This window comes from Scophthalmus maximus, chromosome 6 (assembly GCF_022379125.1).
Source record: "Scophthalmus maximus strain ysfricsl-2021 chromosome 6, ASM2237912v1, whole genome shotgun sequence".
NCBI lineage: Eukaryota > Metazoa > Chordata > Actinopteri > Pleuronectiformes > Scophthalmidae > Scophthalmus > Scophthalmus maximus.
Window position 1 is genome coordinate 4,259,226 of NC_061520.1, and position 17,679 is coordinate 4,276,904.

Sequence of the window (17,679 nt, forward strand, 5' to 3'; positions counted from 1 at the left end):
CCTTACTCTACCTTGCAAGAGTTGTCCCACATTTCCCACAGCACCTGACGTCAGCACCATGTGCTTCATTTTTATGGAACACAGCGCCCCCTTGTGGGACCAGTTTGTTAACAGCAGAAAATAATATAGACCACAAAATAATATAGACCAAGAGTCTGACCAAAAACAATATTACAATCTACAGAGGATTGACAAGAACTGAGGATAATAATAATAATCCTGACTCAAATGTAGAAATCATAAGTCATATCACAGTGCTGTTTGTGAAATTACTCCTCACTGTTTTTCACAACAACTCGGACTCAACAACAGCAGCATAAAAGCATGAGTAACTTGTTTTCAGAGTAAACTTTATTTGTGACTGAATACATTTGATATTTGGTTTTATTATGTTTTACATAAAACGATTGACCTTGAAAAAAAATCATATTTGACCTGTATGTTTGATTAGGCATTGACGTGATACACAGCAGAAAGTAGGAAGAACTGTATAAACGTATAAATATATATATATATATATATACAGATTTTTTCATTTTCAGATATAGAAAACATATCGTTTGAATGCGAGGCTGTACATTTACTGCATGAGTTATTTAAGAACATCCTGTCTCATACATTCTCAGCCTCACTTGCAATAATAAAATATGTTGTTTTAACTGGAACATATAAAATCTGATCAATCTGAATCAAAACTGGTAAAAATCCTTCAACAATCACTGAGTAATATTAAAAAAAAAAACACTGATGATCTGATGTGAAAGATTAATATTTGCTGCATGTGTAACTGACATTAGATTTTTTATGGATACAAAAAGATTATTTTTTTTAAATCATTTAAAACATGACAAGAAAAAAAATCCCACTATTATAAAAGTTTTAATACAAAGAGTCATTTTCTCATCCGGGTGTCAAACGCTGCTGAACAGACACATTAAAGGTTCAATCAGAGATTAAAGCACCATATCACTTTTTGCCAACCAATGAAATGAAGAGGAACAGTAGAAACAGTAGAACATTTAAAATGTAAAATTGAAGAGACGGATGAGAGATGTAAAGCAACAACAGACTTCCCATAACACAAATGATTGATTCAACACTTCAGTGAACTGATTTTACATGAGTCGCACAAACTAAACTCTATTATAAAAAAGTTAACTTCGAATAGTGACGAGTGTTTCAGCCCAGGAGAGTAGAAATAAACATTATAAAACAATTTACATTTTAATGGCTTCTTGCATTTACGTCAAAGCGACACTGACCAGATTGTCAGTTTTCACCTGGAGGCGTAATATGCACATTTATTTCTGTTAATATGAACCAGAGGATTTTAAACGGATGATTTACTGAGTGAGAAATGACGCCACAGAAAAAAAAAAAGAACACATGTTCAGTCCGACCCGACGGTGAAGAGGTAGAATACGTTAGTATACACACATTTCATTTATACGATTATACATGATTTGTATGGAACCTGACAGAAAAAAAATCTTTAAAAGTCGTGTTGTGTGTGGGCGAAATCCCTGCGATGGATTTTCTGTCTGTACATCTATGTGGTTGTTCACTATGAAATAGAACAGGCGGAGGGATATTTGGCGGTGAACACTTGTTTCTCCGTTCCGTAGACGAAGAAGCTGCGGTCTTTTCCTTTGTAGGAGTAAAGAGCGTGAGTCAGCGGCACCAGCTCGATGGTCTGACGCTGTGGAGAGAGAAATGAAACGTTAACATCACTCGCTCGTTCAGTTTCTTTTAATTCAGGGAGAGAAATTCAAACTGAACTGAACTGAACTGTTCTTCAACTCGACACAGAGGAGTTCTACTGACATCTAGTGTCCTGGGCGTGAAACTACACCCAGTCACTCGACCCTGCAGCAGGTTAGTCTTTCTGTTCTGGTACCTGTTGCAGGATGCGGCTGGTGGAGCTGAAGCGATTCAGGTGTTCGTTAATCAGTTTTGTAGAAACATCACAGATCTCCTGATCGGGGAAACCCTGGATGGGGTAAACCTGAGAGGACGGAGGGAGGAGGAAACACGGCCGGGATCAAAAGACTAGAAGAAGTGGTTTGTTTTTTTCCGACCACGATGGAAAATCAAATGTTTCTACCTGGTTGCCATGGTCACACATGAAAAGCCGGAGAGATGTGAAATTATTAAAAAAAACAGAGGCATAGTGACGCATGTTTCCTAACAGCCCGTGAAGTGCAGCTGACGGGAACGTCGTTGGTTTGACACGTTGACCTGAAATGAGATGGGTCTTTTTTTTTTCTGCTCTCAGACTGAGCAGAACTTGAAATAAAAAAAAAAATAATCAGGCGAAGTGTCAAAAACTACCACAACCGGATCATTGACATCTCATCAGATCACCATCGAACTGTCCGGGGGCCAGAGTTCAGCTGAATCACATCTTCTGGTCTTTACAATAACCACAAACATTCACAGCTACATTCATTTTTTCCTCTATTTCATATTTTAAGGGCTGCAACTAACTGATGTTTTCAACATTGATTATTCTGCCAGTCATCTTCTTGATGAATCATTTGCTGTATAAAATATCAGAGCCTTCCTTTGTAGTCGGGCTTCTCATGTATCGTTTATCTATATATCTGTCTAATTAAAGGTGTATGGGGCTGTGCAGTGAATCTAACTCAGCCTGTGACAGCTCATCTGGCTGATGTTCAGATAATCAGATTCTGAGCTCCTGTCCCGAGGACAGAGGCCGTATTCGGTTGGAATTAAGTGAAGTGAGATGCTTCCGTCGCATTTGCGAGCCTCCTGACGTCTCACATCTGATGGGAATCCCCATAATGATGTGAAAGTTTTTTTACCAGAACGCTCTCGTCGACGAAGAAAGGATCGCCGGTCACCTTCTTGAACTTCTTGTCGGGGAAGTCGGGCTGACGGTCGGGAATGAAGTCGCCGACGTTGTTCTTCCTGCACACACGGAAAGAAACCACACGAGACGTGAAAGACGGAAGAAGGAGAGACGTGGACGGACTGCGGGCGGGACTGGGACTGGGAGTGTGTTGCAGCGTTGACCGACCACGTGACGGTGAGCAGGATGAAATGCAGCAGGTTCTTGCTGCCGTGACAGATGGAGCAGGTCTTGTAGCCGTGGCCGTGACAGTGGGTACATCTGCGGGATTGAGGGGGAGAAAAAACAAAACAGGTGTCATGTATGAAACAGTCTGTCCCCACATCCACGCCACAGTGAAACACAACGTGCAACAACAAATGAAGGAATGCGCGCAGAGTGTTAAAGACTGACACAAGTCCTAGAGTCTCAGATCCACTGGGGATGTGTTAGTCAGGTCGTCGTCCACATCTGTCTGACTCCTAATTGGACCATAATTAACTAAACGAGCATTGTGCTGAAGTTAAAGAAGACTTGAAACTACAGATTGAACATTTTTTTTCCTTATAGACTTCTATAATAACAACCAGTGGCTGCTGGTCATTTAAGAGAATCCAGGTTCCAGGCACTCCAGCATTATTTTTCAGCACCCTAAGTCTACGCCCCATTTTTTAAAATACAGTTTATGGAAGAAAAACACTTGATGACTAGTGATCGATTATCTGAACAAAGAAATTCTGACAAAATTTAGAAATGATGCTCAGGTTTCAGTTCGGTCACGAACAGGAGGCAGCGAACAGTCGACCTTTGAGCTAGAGAGCCTGCGTTAAGTGTTCAGACTGAATTGACTCTTATCGGCTGACTTTAATCAACCAAGCAATCAATTTGTCGGGCCCTTGTCATATCTACGCCTTCATCTGAGTCCGCCTGTGGCAAATTCAATGGACCGGACATGGTTTGCACATCGGAGCAGAAGTCGTAGGAACTCCGCGACAGGATCTGAAGGAGGCTACTGAAGAAACTCTGCTTCTCTGTGTGGCTCCCAGGAGCCACAGCGGCCTCCGTGATTCTGCATGAGATCTGGGTTGGTCCTCGACAGAGGTGCAGCATAAACGAGCCTGGGGTGTAGCAAAGCGCCCGACAGTTTGTGAGACGGAGAGAAGGAAACCGCAGACAGAACCAGAACCAGAGCTGGGCGGTTCAAGAAGACTCGGGACTCCCACCTCTTGCGACCTCGGCCGTGGCAGGAGGTGCAGCGCTTGTTCCTGGACCGGCCGTGGTAGCAGATTGTGCAACGCTTCTGCAAAACAACAATGCGGGTTACGTCTCCTATCGCCTCCACATTATGAAGACGTTCATGCTCACTTGGTTCTGCATGCTCAAGGGTGTCAGTATCGCCCCCGGAGCTACAGCGGAGAGAAGGGGACACAATGTCGCTCTTGTGTTGACTGAAAAATATCTTTTGGTTTGGTCGTAAAATGATCTCCTGCGGATAAAGATGTCATCTCTCAAAAAGATTTATGACTGTAAACACAACACACACACACACACATATTTCACTGAAACTTTGCACATTAGGAGGATTAGAAATGAACAGGACACACAAGTGGGTGATCGACAGACAAATAACGGACTATTTTAATAATCCATTATTCGATTAAGTCTTATTCCGCTCTCGTTCGGCGGTGACTGTAAACTGAAGGTCCTCGGCTACTCAACATTTGGTCGCGCAAAAGACGTTGTGTATGAATTATGTATATATATAAAGAAACACATCTCACCACGCCTCGACCGTAGCAGCTGACACAGCGGGTTCGTCCACAGCCGTTGCACGTGTGACAAAGCTGAAACACAGAGGAACGCAAACGCGGCAAGAGCAAATTAGGGAAACTGAGAAAACTTGACTCTCTGAATTGATTGATTTATTTATTTATTTTAAAAAGCTGCACCTTTACGAAGGACGTGTGCGGCACGCGGACCTTCTCCACCATGTCGGTGTATCTCTGAGGTAGCGTCACTGGGATGTCCCACGGTGCGGGACACATGCCGTACTGGGGCCCGTCCACCATTTGTCCTGTTTGAAGAAGAACAAAAGGATGAACTCACTGTCTGGCGTGACTGACTGGTTCTTCTGTGTGTCGAAAATCACAACAAAGGAAGCTGGAAGCTGGAATCTGGCGTAAAAGTCACACGACCACAAAATGTGTCGAGGGTCATGTTGTTGCCGTCTCTATGCACGACACAAGAAATTACCGTGGCGTTCTTATTGGAAAAAAATTGTTACCATGGCAGCTAAGATGTTTGTTTTTTTAAAATTCTATATGAAACATTTGATTTGTTAGCTCAGAGCGAAGCTTTACCGTTGTACGACTCAAACTGCCAGGTGCTGGTTCTGGTCTCAGTGTAGGTCTCCAGTCGATACTGCGGCAGGAAGGAGGCAGATCAATCAGGATCAAGAGAAACTTAATCCTTATTTATTTCATAATCTGCATATAGTGTGTTCACGCTGTATGTATATTTGCTATTTCTCATATTTCCTTGTGTTTATATTGTTCTTATTTTTTATATCAGTATTATTGCATGTTGTGTTACTCTCCCCTTAGCTGCTGTATCACGCCAACTTTTCCTGTCATGGGACTAATTCAGTTTATCCTCTGCTGACCTTTCACAAAACTGTTGTGCTTCATTTCAGTACATAGAAGACAGTGTTTATTTGAACGGCACCTATGGGGAACATTCAGAATGTGGATCATGCAGATCATGGTGTGATGGTCCAGATGGAAATGATTTGTTTTTTTTACCAAATACATACTGGGACTTAAAAAAAAACTATAATTAATTTTTTTATTACATCTGTAACGATTGACCTGTCACTCACAGTTTTCAATAACAATTTTATTACAAAATGTGCATGTTACTGTCAGGCACTTGAACGTGTTCACTAGAGCTGCAACAGTCAATCGATTAATCGATTAGTAATCGACTGAGAAATTAATCACCAACCATTATGAAAATCGATTAATAGGTTCAAGTAATTTTTATGGAATAAAAAGTCAAAATTCTCTGATTTCAGCTTCTTAAATGTGAATATTTCCTGGTTTCTTTGCTCCTCTATGACAGTAACCTGAATATCTTTGGTGTGTGGACAAAACAAAAACAACAATAATCTCGGGGTTTGGAAAATGCGATCGTCATTTTTCACCAATTTATGAACCCAACAAATCATCGATAAATCAGAAAAAATAATCTGCAGATTCATCGATAATGAAAATAATCGTTAGTAAGTAGTGTCCATGCGTCATCTTGATCCAGGTTAGATATTAGATGAATAGTGATGCTCCTACCCTGTAGACGGTGATGGGTTTCAGCTCTTTGAAGGTGAGGTTCCTGGCAGGTTTTGAGCTGTATGTCCATTTCGATTCCACAAACTTGAGCAGGGCATGTCTGGCCTCGTCCTCCGATACTGTCGGGACCCTGCGACACCAAACACACAACATCCGTTATCCCGTCACGCCTTCGACGTTCTGTCCAAAGATTTCGAGAGACTTCCGAGATAAAGCAGCGAATCGTCAGCAAATGTGTTTTGTAAATGAAGTGAATTACTGGTGTGTGTGCGCTACCTGACGTTGGGCACCAGGGTGTTCCTGTTGAGCTCAGGCTGGGGGTTGTAGGCAGGGGGAGGTGGGTACAACGGGTTGTCGTCCTCTGGACACATGGACACAAGGACAAAGGAGGCGACGATTGGGACATGTTGAAGAAAAAGAAGAGCACAGAACAGAGGAGACAAGACACTCACGTCCTCCTTTGTGGCCCTGGTATCCGTGTATGTCATCCAGCCAACCAGGAGGGGGCGCTGACGGTCCCTCCTCTGGTATGTTGGGATCAAATGCACCTGAAAAGAGGAGGTGAAGGAGAAAGGAACTCAGCCTTCTTTCCGACACGCAAAGTAAAATGCAAAGTCCAGACATTTTCCTGATATTCTCCCAGTAAGACCGCAAATTTCCGCAAATGTTGCTCTGGTCATTGCCTGGAGCTTTGCCTTCCGGCCTCCGAAGTAAATTCAGCAGAAAATATCCCGAGTGAGCCCATGTGAGAATACAGCAGGAAAAATTCCAGGAAAATTCCTGTTGATGATGTGAACGGCAAACTCAGACGCATTTTGCAGACATTTTGTAAACAGATTACATTTTTGTAATTTTCTGGCGGCATCTGGTGGTAAAGTTGCAAACCGCAACCAACTGAGTAACCGACAGGGGACACTTTAGGTGCCGACCACTAATTCCATTTCCGGCAGCGCCTTTAAATTCAACGCGACTGCGACCGTTTCGTGCCACAACCGTATTCAACACGACGTAGCAAACATGGCGACTCACACGGAGGTCGGGTCCACCTCATGTCACTATATTTAACTCATTCAGAGTTTACGAAAAACATTGGTTCTTCGTCGAAGGTGATTAAACATATATGAACACATAGTTATGGACAATATATTGAATTTCTGTGAATAAGTTCTTATATTCTAAATATTACACACTGTAGCTTTAATTTCAATTTAAACAAACCCCATTGCGTCTTCTTCTTCTGCATTTGTTTATTGGCCCTTGACTACTGGTGTTGTCACCATAGACTGTAAATAAAGATGGACGACACATCTCCACTTCCTCCCGCTGTACAAAAAAATGAAGCTAAAATATCCTGGATACGAGCGCCGCCATCTTGTTACAGATCCTTCTCCTTGTCCAAGCAGGTAAGGCTGAATAACTGCACGCGGCCGATGACGTTTCTGCCCGCGCCCTGTTTGTCAATCTCTTTGTGTTTTCAAGGGTCTCGTCTGAATGGAGTCGAGTGACTTCTGTATACAGTTCACACCTGAAAGGAGCTTAGCAGAGCAGCAGGTCCCTGAGGCGATGTCTTCAATGTTTGTCTTCCCTTTACAACACTGCTGCACCTAAACAAAACTGTACTGGTAACGTGATTAATAATTAGCATGATCCTTAGAAGGCAAAAGGAACTGGAAACCGACCGACATCGATATTTGGGGGCAGATGCCGATATCGATATTAGGGAGTAAAAGATTCCCGATACTAGAGCTGCAACAGTTAATCAATTAATCGATAAGTAATCGCCTACTAAATTAATCGTCAACTATTTTGATAATCGATTAATCGGTTCAAGTAGTTTGTATGAGAAAAATAAGTTTAAAATTCTCTGATTTCAGCTTCTTAAATGTGAATATTTCCTGGTTTCTTTGTTCCTCCCTGTATCTTTGGTGCGTGGACAAAACAAAACATCATCTTGGAGTTTTGGAAGCACGATCGACATTTTTCACCATTTCATGACATTTTATGGACCAAACAACGAATCGATTATGAAAATAATTGTTAGTTGCAGCCCTACCCGGTACAGATACATCGGCCGATATAGGTATGTATGTATAATTCTAAGATGTCGTTATCAAACCTTTTTGACAAAGAAATGTAATTGTGGCTTGATATTTTAGTTTGACCATGAACTTTATCACAAAAAACAAATAAAAATGACAAATACAAACAAATTAATACAACCTTAATTAAGAAAAAACTTTTATTCGACCTAAAATGTAAAAACATTAATGCACATTTAAAAGGCTCATATCAGTTGGCCGATAATATCGGCCGGGCTCTAATAAGGATGTTATAATAATTGGTGAGTGCTTAATTGTTTTGATGTTATTGTACTGGTGTGTAACTTCAATAATAAACTTGACTTCCCTAACTGCAGAGTATAATGTTTTAAAGAGCACTGAGATACAACAGTTAAATCTACACGATACGCCGGCGATTAAGACACTTCCGACTCCGGCACCGTGCTTTTATTTAACGTGCGTCATGGTTTTTGCGCGACACAAACACTTTTTTTTTTTTTTGCAAGTCCCAACAACTGGGTGTTTTTCATGAAGCCCCCGACGCCAGGCGGATAAAAATACAGCCTGAGTGCGTGTGTGCTCGTGTTAGAGCTGTACACAATACCTCTGGGCGAAGGGATAAAAATATCAGCGGGAAGGTGTTTCCCCCAAAAAGATCTGGGCTGAGATGGAAGGAGTGTGAGAACGGTATGAGGGAGGGAGGGAGATGGAGACTCATTAAGAGAGAAGAGTAGAAGTAATCGAGGGAGGGGGAGAACAGAGGAGGAATGAGGAGAACAAAGCCGGTCTGATTACGGAGGCTTCGACGGGACAATGCATCCAAAATACTCCTGTGTGCCCCCACGTCTCACGCCGAACACAACTTTCTAAAACATCTGGTTGTTGTTGTTTGATATAGACTGTACTGACAGTGAACTGCAGCTGCAGTGTTTACTCGATGAGTCGTTCTTTAGTTATTTGGATAAATGCTGAATCATCCGAGGGGAAAATCAAAACGTGAGGCTTTTGCAGCTTATCTTTGTACATGATAGAAATGGATGACGTGCTGAAAGAACGTGTGCAGTAGCTGCCACGTGCCCCTAACGACGAGCCGACTACAGTTACAGAAAAAATCCTCAAGTGAATCACGTAAAAACATCACATATCGAATTTCATAATATAAAAAAAGTAAAGACGATGTTCTAAATTACTGTGATACGACTCAATTCCCCACGCTGGATCAACATTTTCACGTTAGATGAACGTCTGCAGCAAACGCGACCAACTCTGTCCCGTGACCCTCAAACCCAAACTCAGCAGGACTGCTAACGGTGATTTTCATTAGTTGATGACTTTGCAGATCATCTTCTCTGTTAGTCGAGTTTACAATAACACAAAGAGAAGCGGCGAATCCGTTAGTATGATTAGCGATCATGCCTGATACGGGGCTAGGCGTCTTGTCTGGATGGAGGTGGTTTTGGTTTTTAAACGCCCTAGTTTTACGCGTAGACAGAAAATAAAGATTCACGACAATGACGGCTCCCAAAAGTGAAGCCAAAACATCTGGATCGCCCCCTGGTGGCTGGAGACAGTATAGGTAATAATCCCTGCCCCCTCCTCGTTTCCGATGAGAGTTACACATCATGATAAACAGTTGAGACGTCACCTGTGCAAGGTTGCCAGAGCAAATATCCGAGATATTTTGGATGCGTTGTCCATCTTTTTTATACAGTCATTGGGTTCAGGGTATGGTTCCACTTCCTAGAGGGTTTTTTTTAAAAGCCTCAACCTAATTAACGAGGCCTCTGAATTTAGGACAAAGTTAAAGCTACAGTGTGTAATATTTAGAAGAACTTATTCACAGAAATTGAATATATTGTCCTTAACTTTGTGTTCATATATGTTTAATCACCTGCAACAATGGACCAATGTTTTTTTGTCAACTCTGAATGAGTTAAATATAGTGACATGAGGTGGACCCGACCTCCGTGTGAGTGTCCATGTTCGCTACGTCGTGTTGAATACGGTTGTTCGCACAAAACGGTCCAGAATACGAGGCAAACTCGGAAATGGAATTTTAGCAGTGCGCCACCATAAAGTGTCCCCTGTCGGTTGCTCAGTTGGTTGCGGTTCGCAACTTTACCACCAGATGCCGCCAGAAAATTACAAAGATTAGGCACTGGGGTCTTTAAAGTTATTTTCACAGTTAGGGTGCGCAATTGAGACATTTTGCGACGTCCACTCGCAAACCCATACATAGTGACTTAACAAGTGAAAATATTACTCAAAAAAATGCAAGAATCATAAAAAAATATGAATTTAAAATTGATGAAATTTTAGATAATTCTTTTATTTTACAATTCTGTTTTAATGATTCATGGGTTAAGGTGCAGTCTGAACGGGCAACGAAAAGTTTTAAGGGTTTTTGCAGTCCTGATGTTAATGGGTAGCTCGCTCCAACACTGAGGAACCAGGACAACAACACAGACGCACGGGGTTTAGTTGAGTAGTGGCCGCCCACCCCTCGCAGTGAGGGAGTAACAACTAGACGTTTGGCGCCAGCAGCAGTGGCGCCGTCAAGGGGGGGCCACAGCAATGCATATGCATAATATGCTACATGGTGGTAAAATGCTTCTATCTGATATTTTACATTGGGTACTGTTCATATAACTCAATTAAGTATATTTTTTATAATAGTTAAATAGTACAGTTAGGTCGAAGTACAATAATAAATAAAAACAAATGCAGCCAGCCCAGCAGCTTGTATTTGACATATACAAGAGCAGCAGGCTTATAGCAAATTCTGATATTTTACAATATATTTTTACGTTAGGTACTATCCATTTACATCAACAAAGTTCATTTTTATAATAGTTAAATAGTACAGTTAGGTTTAAATGTCACAGGTTTGAAGGTTGCAGGGCCCAAGCGAAGGTAAGAAGGAAAAAGGACTATTGAGTAACTAAGGTAACAAAAAGCATAAACAAAATCCAACTCTCAAAACCTCAAATCCCAAACTCCGAAATGGACAACAACGGCATAATGGAATTCCTGAAATTCAGCCATGGCTTTTGGTTTGCAGATGGGACGCCCCCCCCCACACACACGCAGTTTTGGAGGACTTCTTGGTTCTTAAAAATAACAAAATGTTAAGAAATACACAACTGTGTCGCCGCAGGTTGAACACGGACCGAGCAGTTACAACCGGGGGATTACCGGGGTACGACCACGGTGGGACCTGCCCCCTCCCCTCCCCTCCACCGGCCCGCCCCGTCACGGTGTGAACATCGGTCCTTTACCTTTAAAACTTTAAAACTCTAAAACTTTAAAATTTAAAACCCGAACAGCAGCAGGTGACGTCTCCAGGTCGGAACCACTCACCGAGCTCCTCGTCCATCGCGCCGCTGCTTCACGGACGTTGCGACTACAAGAAAATACGAAGTACCCGGGAGAATTTCCGGTTCGAATTTGCAAAATAAAAGCCCAGTGGAAAGTACATAGAGCAAATTTACTCACGTTCGATTACATCAAAATGTTGATGTACTTGTACTGAATGATATTTGTAACTTTTACATTTTAGATTTTATATTATCATTTAATATTGGACTGTTTTAGATGTCACAAACTGAGCAGATGATGTAGTATTTCACACAAAAATAGCAAAGATTAAAGAAAATCCTCTTAGATTAATCTGATAAAGGACAATTATTATTTTTTCTTCTAATACTAGAAGATGAGATACATAAGAAAAACCGACACAGGAGTTTTACAGTTGCTGTACTGAAGCTTTTACATAAGTAAACTGTTAGAGGGGTTTTTTGCCACTGATTTTTCAACAATAGTGAGGTCTCCAGATGAAAACTGAGAGGTTTTGACTCAGTAATCAATGCAGTGGACATTGAGAGATCTCATCTTAACGTGTTTTCAGTGTAAGAAAAAAATCCACAGTCCCCATTATGGGCAAAAGTATTCAGCTCCATTCCTGAAGTAAAAGTACAGCTACAGCCATGTAAAAATAATCCTCCAAAAAGTGTCTTCAACAGGTTTTTTTTTTCTGTTGTACCTGTTTGAGATGAAGATTTTTTTGAACAACTTTAAGTACAGATAGGAGGCCATGACGGTTTGAAACCGATCGCTGCCTATGTGACGTTTTTCTTGAATTCATAAAACATATTGTGAGTAAAATCTTAGTCTAAAAAATATCAACTTACCATAGCTAGTAAAAATTAAATACTCAAGTTGAGTACAGGTTCCTCAAAATGGCACTCAAGTACAAAACTTCAGTAAATGTACTTGGTTGAGCTTTTAGCTTGTGAATCTCTCCAGCAAGTTTTTTTTTTTTCAACAGAGCCTCTTATCAGACCCCCGCACTGGAAGAGACACTTTGTCTCTGTTTCTTGTTGTTTCTTCTGTCAAAGGTAATTTCCTCTTCTTTTATATAAGCCTTGGGTTGTTGTTGTCACCTCCTCAACTTTACTTTGAAAGCAACATCACTGAACTTCCTGTTCTGGCTTGTCTATTTGAGTCTGGTTGATGCAGCTGCTGGCCGCGCCCTCATCGTTTACATTCTTGGCATTTAAGGAAAAAATAAAAATAAAATAAATAATATCGTTTATAGATTTCCCATACGGATACATCAGCCGATATATATGTAAATATATATTTAAATCTGTAAAAAAAATCATAAGATTTGTGACAAATAAATGTAATTGAGGCTTGATATTTTACCATAAAATGTATCATAAATAACAATAAATAAAAAGAAAACACAGATACAACCGTATTTCCGCCATTATTTATTTAACGTAAAATGTAAACATAAATGCAGATTTGTTTTCTGCATCGTTTATTCTGTACAACGAAAGATTTAAAATTGGTAAACATAAGCTCTGATACCGATATATGTCTGTTATTTACTTTATTTTGTTTGATGTTGTCGCTTGACCAACAGTCAAAAAACTGAAAAGAGAAAAAAGAGACTTAAATGATTTATCAAATGTAGTTAATTTTCTGTCCTTCGACAATTTCCTGCAGAAGAAATAGAGCCTTAGTTTGAATTTTTTTATTTTTTATTTTCCAATATAAATTTCAGTAGCGTCTGGTGGGTAATTTCACTGTGGAGGCAGACTATCCCTTCTACTAAATTATATTTAGTTTCGAAATTGGTCAATTGCTATTATTTTTTTATTTGTAGCTGGTGTTATAATGTCAAATCTCCAAAACATATTGACAAGTAGATATTGCAGTGTATCCTCCTGGCCCTCCATTGTTGGCGTTTATCTTTAATGTAAGAAGGGTACACAACATTTTATGTGTAGCCTCCCTTCAACTTTTTTTGTTTGTTGTTGTTGTTGTTGTTGTTTTTACTATGTCAGAGATACTGAATTCTACCTGACAACAGCAATCAACTTAACTCTGATTGGTTTGTTTGTTTTTCCCACCAAGGGAGGCGAAGCTGTTTTAAGCCTCCTTTGATCGTTAATAGATCCATGGAGCCTCTGATGGCCGGTTTGATCTCAGGAATCGAGACGAAATTACGCACTATATTTATTCAGTTAACACACACAAACACAGAATCTCAAACCGAGTGGTGTTTCATTGTCATCACATATAACTTTTTTTTTATTTTCCACCTTAAACTTTGTCTGAGGTGGCGCTGCCTCCCTCTTCTCCCCCGACGAGCCGCGAATGGACTTGGTAAATGGACTTTATTTATGTATCGCTTATGCAGGACATGTCACGTTCACGCACATTCAAACACTGTCGTCACTAGGGGGAAGCTAGGCTCGAACCGCCGATCTTTGGGATAGTGGACGACCCACTCTAGCTCTTACCCTGAGCAACACCCGCCCCCTGTTATTTGCATTGTGGTGATAGCGATAAATAATAAATATTTCCACCAGCAGGGGGGGGAATTACCTTCCCTTTGTTTTCTTCTTCTAAAACGGTTTCCCTGATAACTCCCACGTTTTGCCCTGGCGCGTGAACGCAGCGGCGAGGCGGCTCAGCCGGAAGTTGACCTCACTCGTCAAAACACAGGAGCGTTAGCCGTTAGCAGTTAGCTGTCTTCTGACGCGGTTTTTCTCCTCACACACTCACAATGGTAGGACACAGCGACGAACTCCCGAGGGTTTCTAATAAAACAATGTTCAGATTTGCCGTCGTGACTGTTGTGCATGTGCGGTTTTCTTTTTTAAGAGATGTCGCGCAGGTGCTAACAGGGGGGCTAGCTTGGTTGTGTTAGCCGGGCGTTGTCATGGTTAGCAGCTGTGTGCAGATGTTTTGTGTGTTTGTGACGGTCCTGTCGGCAGCAGCTCCTCCTGTCCTCTGTGCTCGTGTTGCTTTGTGGACTCACTTCACACAGGGGTCCTCAGCAGCTGACTCTCCTGACGCTAACCCCTCGCCTCCGTCTCTCTTTCTCTGTCTCAGGCTGAAGTAGAAGAAACTCTGAAGAGGATCCAGAGTCAGAAAGGAGTGCAGGGAATCATCATCGTCAATTCAGAAGGTAAACCCGCCTCATGTAAACTACCTGCAGTCTGGTATTTGTGACCTTCATCCCATCTGTCTGTCATTTACTGTAACAGCATGAACAGCGATGTACAGTAGATACATGTACTAGAGAAAAATAGGGATTTTTGAGTGCCGATATCGATATTATGGAGTATGAGATTTCCTTTACCGATACATCGGCCGATATATAAATTTGTCAGTGATTCTTAAGAAGTCATTATCAAACCTTTATGACAAAGAAATGTAATTGTGCCTTGATATTTTAACTTAACCCTGAACTTTATCATAAATAACTATGATAAAAAAGACAAATACAACCAAATGTATAGATCTTGAATTCAAATTCAAGATTCAAATAAATCAAATTCAATCGTAAATGCTATTTTTTTTTAGTGCTTTGTTTATTCTGTAGACTGAAAGATTTCCTATCGGCAAACATAAGCATTGATACCGATTGGTCTGTGAAATGTTAATATCAGCCGATATATTGGTCGGGGCTCTAATATTCACCAAGCTCTCTGTCCAAAGAACAGTTTTATGTTAAATGTATTGGGGCTGCAACAAACTGTTTCCCATTATTGATTATCTTTAAATCAATTTTTTTAATTCATGAATTTCATTTTCTGTTAATGTCTATGAATAATGAAGAACAACATTGTTTTTGTCTCACTTAATGCAATTTGAATTTCCCCTCTGGGGGATCAATTAAGTTACATCTTAATTTTAAATCTTAATGTCCAAAGCCAATAAGTTACATATCACATGAGACAAAGCGAAGCAGTCAATCGTTACAAAGATTATTATAATGAAAAATGATGTTAACATTTATCATATTAGTTGTAGATATGTTTTCTATACTTTCCGTTTCTTTTGTGACCTAAACACCCCCCAAAAAACAAAAACATCAAATTCTAATCGTTTGAGAAGCTTTAATCAGCAAATGTTTGGCCCTAATGGTGCTGGGGGAAAATGACAGAAACTATTTATCATCATTTAAAATTGTTGACAATTCATTGTATTGACTTTTCCTGTCACCTCAGGAATCCCCGTCAAGACGACTCTGGACAACTCCAGCACGGTGCACTACGCCGGACTCATCCACCAGCTGGTGATGAAGGCCAGGAGCACCGTAAGAGACATCGACCCGCAGAACGACCTCACCTTCCTCCGGGTCCGCTCCAAGAAGAACGAGATCATGATCGCTCCAGGTGGGTGGGGCTTCAGTCGGGGTGTTCATACCCACTCAGACACAGGGAGAGAACAACACCCCACACAGAGGCCCAGACGACCCAGAACTTTCTTGTCTGGAGACAAACTCATTTATTAGAGTCTCTGTCTGCTCATGTGTTGTAAGATGTTTATTTTAATCCATTCTCCCTCTTTTCACAGATAAGGACTATTTCTTGATCGTCATTCAGAACCCCTCAGACTGAACAAGGAGCAGCTGCTGCCCCCCGATTTGTTACTCTGTCCATCTTTCATATCTAAACAGCCAAACTTTTTTGTTTTTGTCTCAATTAATGAAACAGAACCTGTTTTATCAGAAGCTTATTGATGCATTCGCTGAATAAAGGAGTAAAGACGGGTCTAAAGGTGGATCAAAACTGAGTCTGGGCTCGGTGACGCTCTTTCCCCCCTTATTCTATCATTCCAGTTCAGTCTCTTCTCCATGCATAATGTATGTTATGATACTGTGTTGATCATGTATTATAGCACATGGCGAGAAATACATACCTGCTGAACTACCTTAACTTAAAGATGCACAGTTATAAAGGAGAGAGAGACTGCAACACCTATTTAGATTTAAAGATCTTTTAGTTTTTCAATGCAATCTTAACAGAAATCACGGGATTGTTATTTATTGTTTAGTTGGCTTAAGATGCTGAAGTGCAGTATTTCAGTGGTGAACAGCGAACTACACTACAATCGCCTCTGCTCCTGTCATGTCACGTCCCTGTTAGCTATTTGTAACAAATGAAGAAATAAAAAAAATGTCAAAATGTTCTTGTGTGTTTTCTGTCATGTTTTATCTCAGTTAGTTAACAAACACTAGACTTTAACCAGTGACAAGTATTTTTGGTGTCAAAGCAAACCATCAACACAAACACAGTGACAGAATCTTACAGAGTTGTTTTGGCGAGCATGTTAACAAACTTGTTTATTTACTACTGCAGGTCATTCATCCCAACAGCTGTCAGACTTCACAACAACACCATCTAACGTAGCACTGTTCTGATGTTGGCCCATCACAATAAACTACTTGCCATACTGTATGTTCATCATTCATATATGATTGGCCGATATGGTTTTGGCCAATGTGTCTCTTATTCATTGTGTCTTTTATTCGCTGTAGTGTGTCTCTTTTTGGTCATTTTCAGTATTTCTTGGCCATTGTGTCACTCTTTTCAGTCAATGTGTGTCTCCATTTGATCTTTTTGCATCTCTTTTATCGTTGTGCTTCTCTTTTTGGTCATTTTAGGTCTTCTATTGGCTGTAGGCTGTCTGTTTTTGGTCATACTTGATCTTTTTGCATCTGTTTTTAATGTGTCTATTTTTAGTCATGTGTCTCTAGTTGATCGTTTTGCATCTTTTTTTGACTGTTGTACGTTGGCTTTTAGTCCAATGTGTGTCTCTTCTTCTATCGGCTGCGGTGTGTCTCTTTTTGGTCATTTTGTGTCTCTTAGCCATCGTGTCTCTTTTGGGTCATTTTATATCACTTTTTGGTGGTTATGAATATTTATTAGCCATAGTGTCTTTTTATTTTAAGGGAACTCTTATATTTCCATCTCCTTTGACATCCCTGTTGTCATTTTGAGGCTTTTAACGAAGCTCTATGATTTTTAAAAACAATAAATAAATAATAGCCAACACTTCCTGCATAGACTGTGTGGCTGGTAGACCGTGAGTGTTATTGACAGTGTTATTAACAGTCTTT

General features: G+C 40.7%; 2 protein-coding genes across 4 annotated transcripts; one reads left to right on the forward strand and one right to left on the reverse strand.

Annotated features, from left to right (window-relative positions):
* Positions 1 to 860: 860 nt before the first annotated feature.
* ssuh2.1 (ssu-2 homolog, tandem duplicate 1) lies at positions 861 to 11,701 on the reverse strand. 2 transcript variants are annotated; one of them, XM_035632512.2, is made up of 12 exons: positions 11,616 to 11,701; positions 6,648 to 6,743; positions 6,472 to 6,556; positions 6,196 to 6,325; positions 5,212 to 5,272; positions 4,801 to 4,925; positions 4,633 to 4,695; positions 4,075 to 4,151; positions 3,041 to 3,133; positions 2,865 to 2,931; positions 1,898 to 2,005; positions 861 to 1,699 (listed from the first exon to the last, which is right to left on the reverse strand). In XM_035632512.2, the coding sequence occupies exons 1-12, from the start codon at positions 11,629 to 11,631 to the stop codon at positions 1,565 to 1,567; spliced, it is 1,056 nt and encodes a 351-aa protein (XP_035488405.1). In that variant the 5' UTR covers positions 11,632 to 11,701; the 3' UTR covers positions 861 to 1,564. The 2 variants fall into 2 exon arrangements, with proteins under 2 accessions (XP_035488405.1, XP_035488404.1); XM_035632511.2 differs by having other exon boundaries at positions 2,826 to 2,931.
* Positions 11,702 to 13,778: 2,077 nt separating this feature from the next.
* dynlrb1 (dynein, light chain, roadblock-type 1) lies at positions 13,779 to 16,748 on the forward strand. Of its 2 annotated transcripts, none has more exons than XM_035630416.1 (4): positions 13,779 to 13,931; positions 14,664 to 14,739; positions 15,785 to 15,952; positions 16,134 to 16,748. In XM_035630416.1, the coding sequence occupies exons 1-4, from the start codon at positions 13,923 to 13,925 to the stop codon at positions 16,175 to 16,177; spliced, it is 297 nt and encodes a 98-aa protein (XP_035486309.1). In that variant the 5' UTR covers positions 13,779 to 13,922; the 3' UTR covers positions 16,178 to 16,748. The 2 variants fall into 2 exon arrangements, with proteins under 2 accessions (XP_035486309.1, XP_035486310.1); XM_035630417.1 differs by lacking the exon at positions 13,779 to 13,931 and adding an exon at positions 14,185 to 14,337.
* The last annotated feature ends 931 nt before the right edge of the window (positions 16,749 to 17,679 follow it).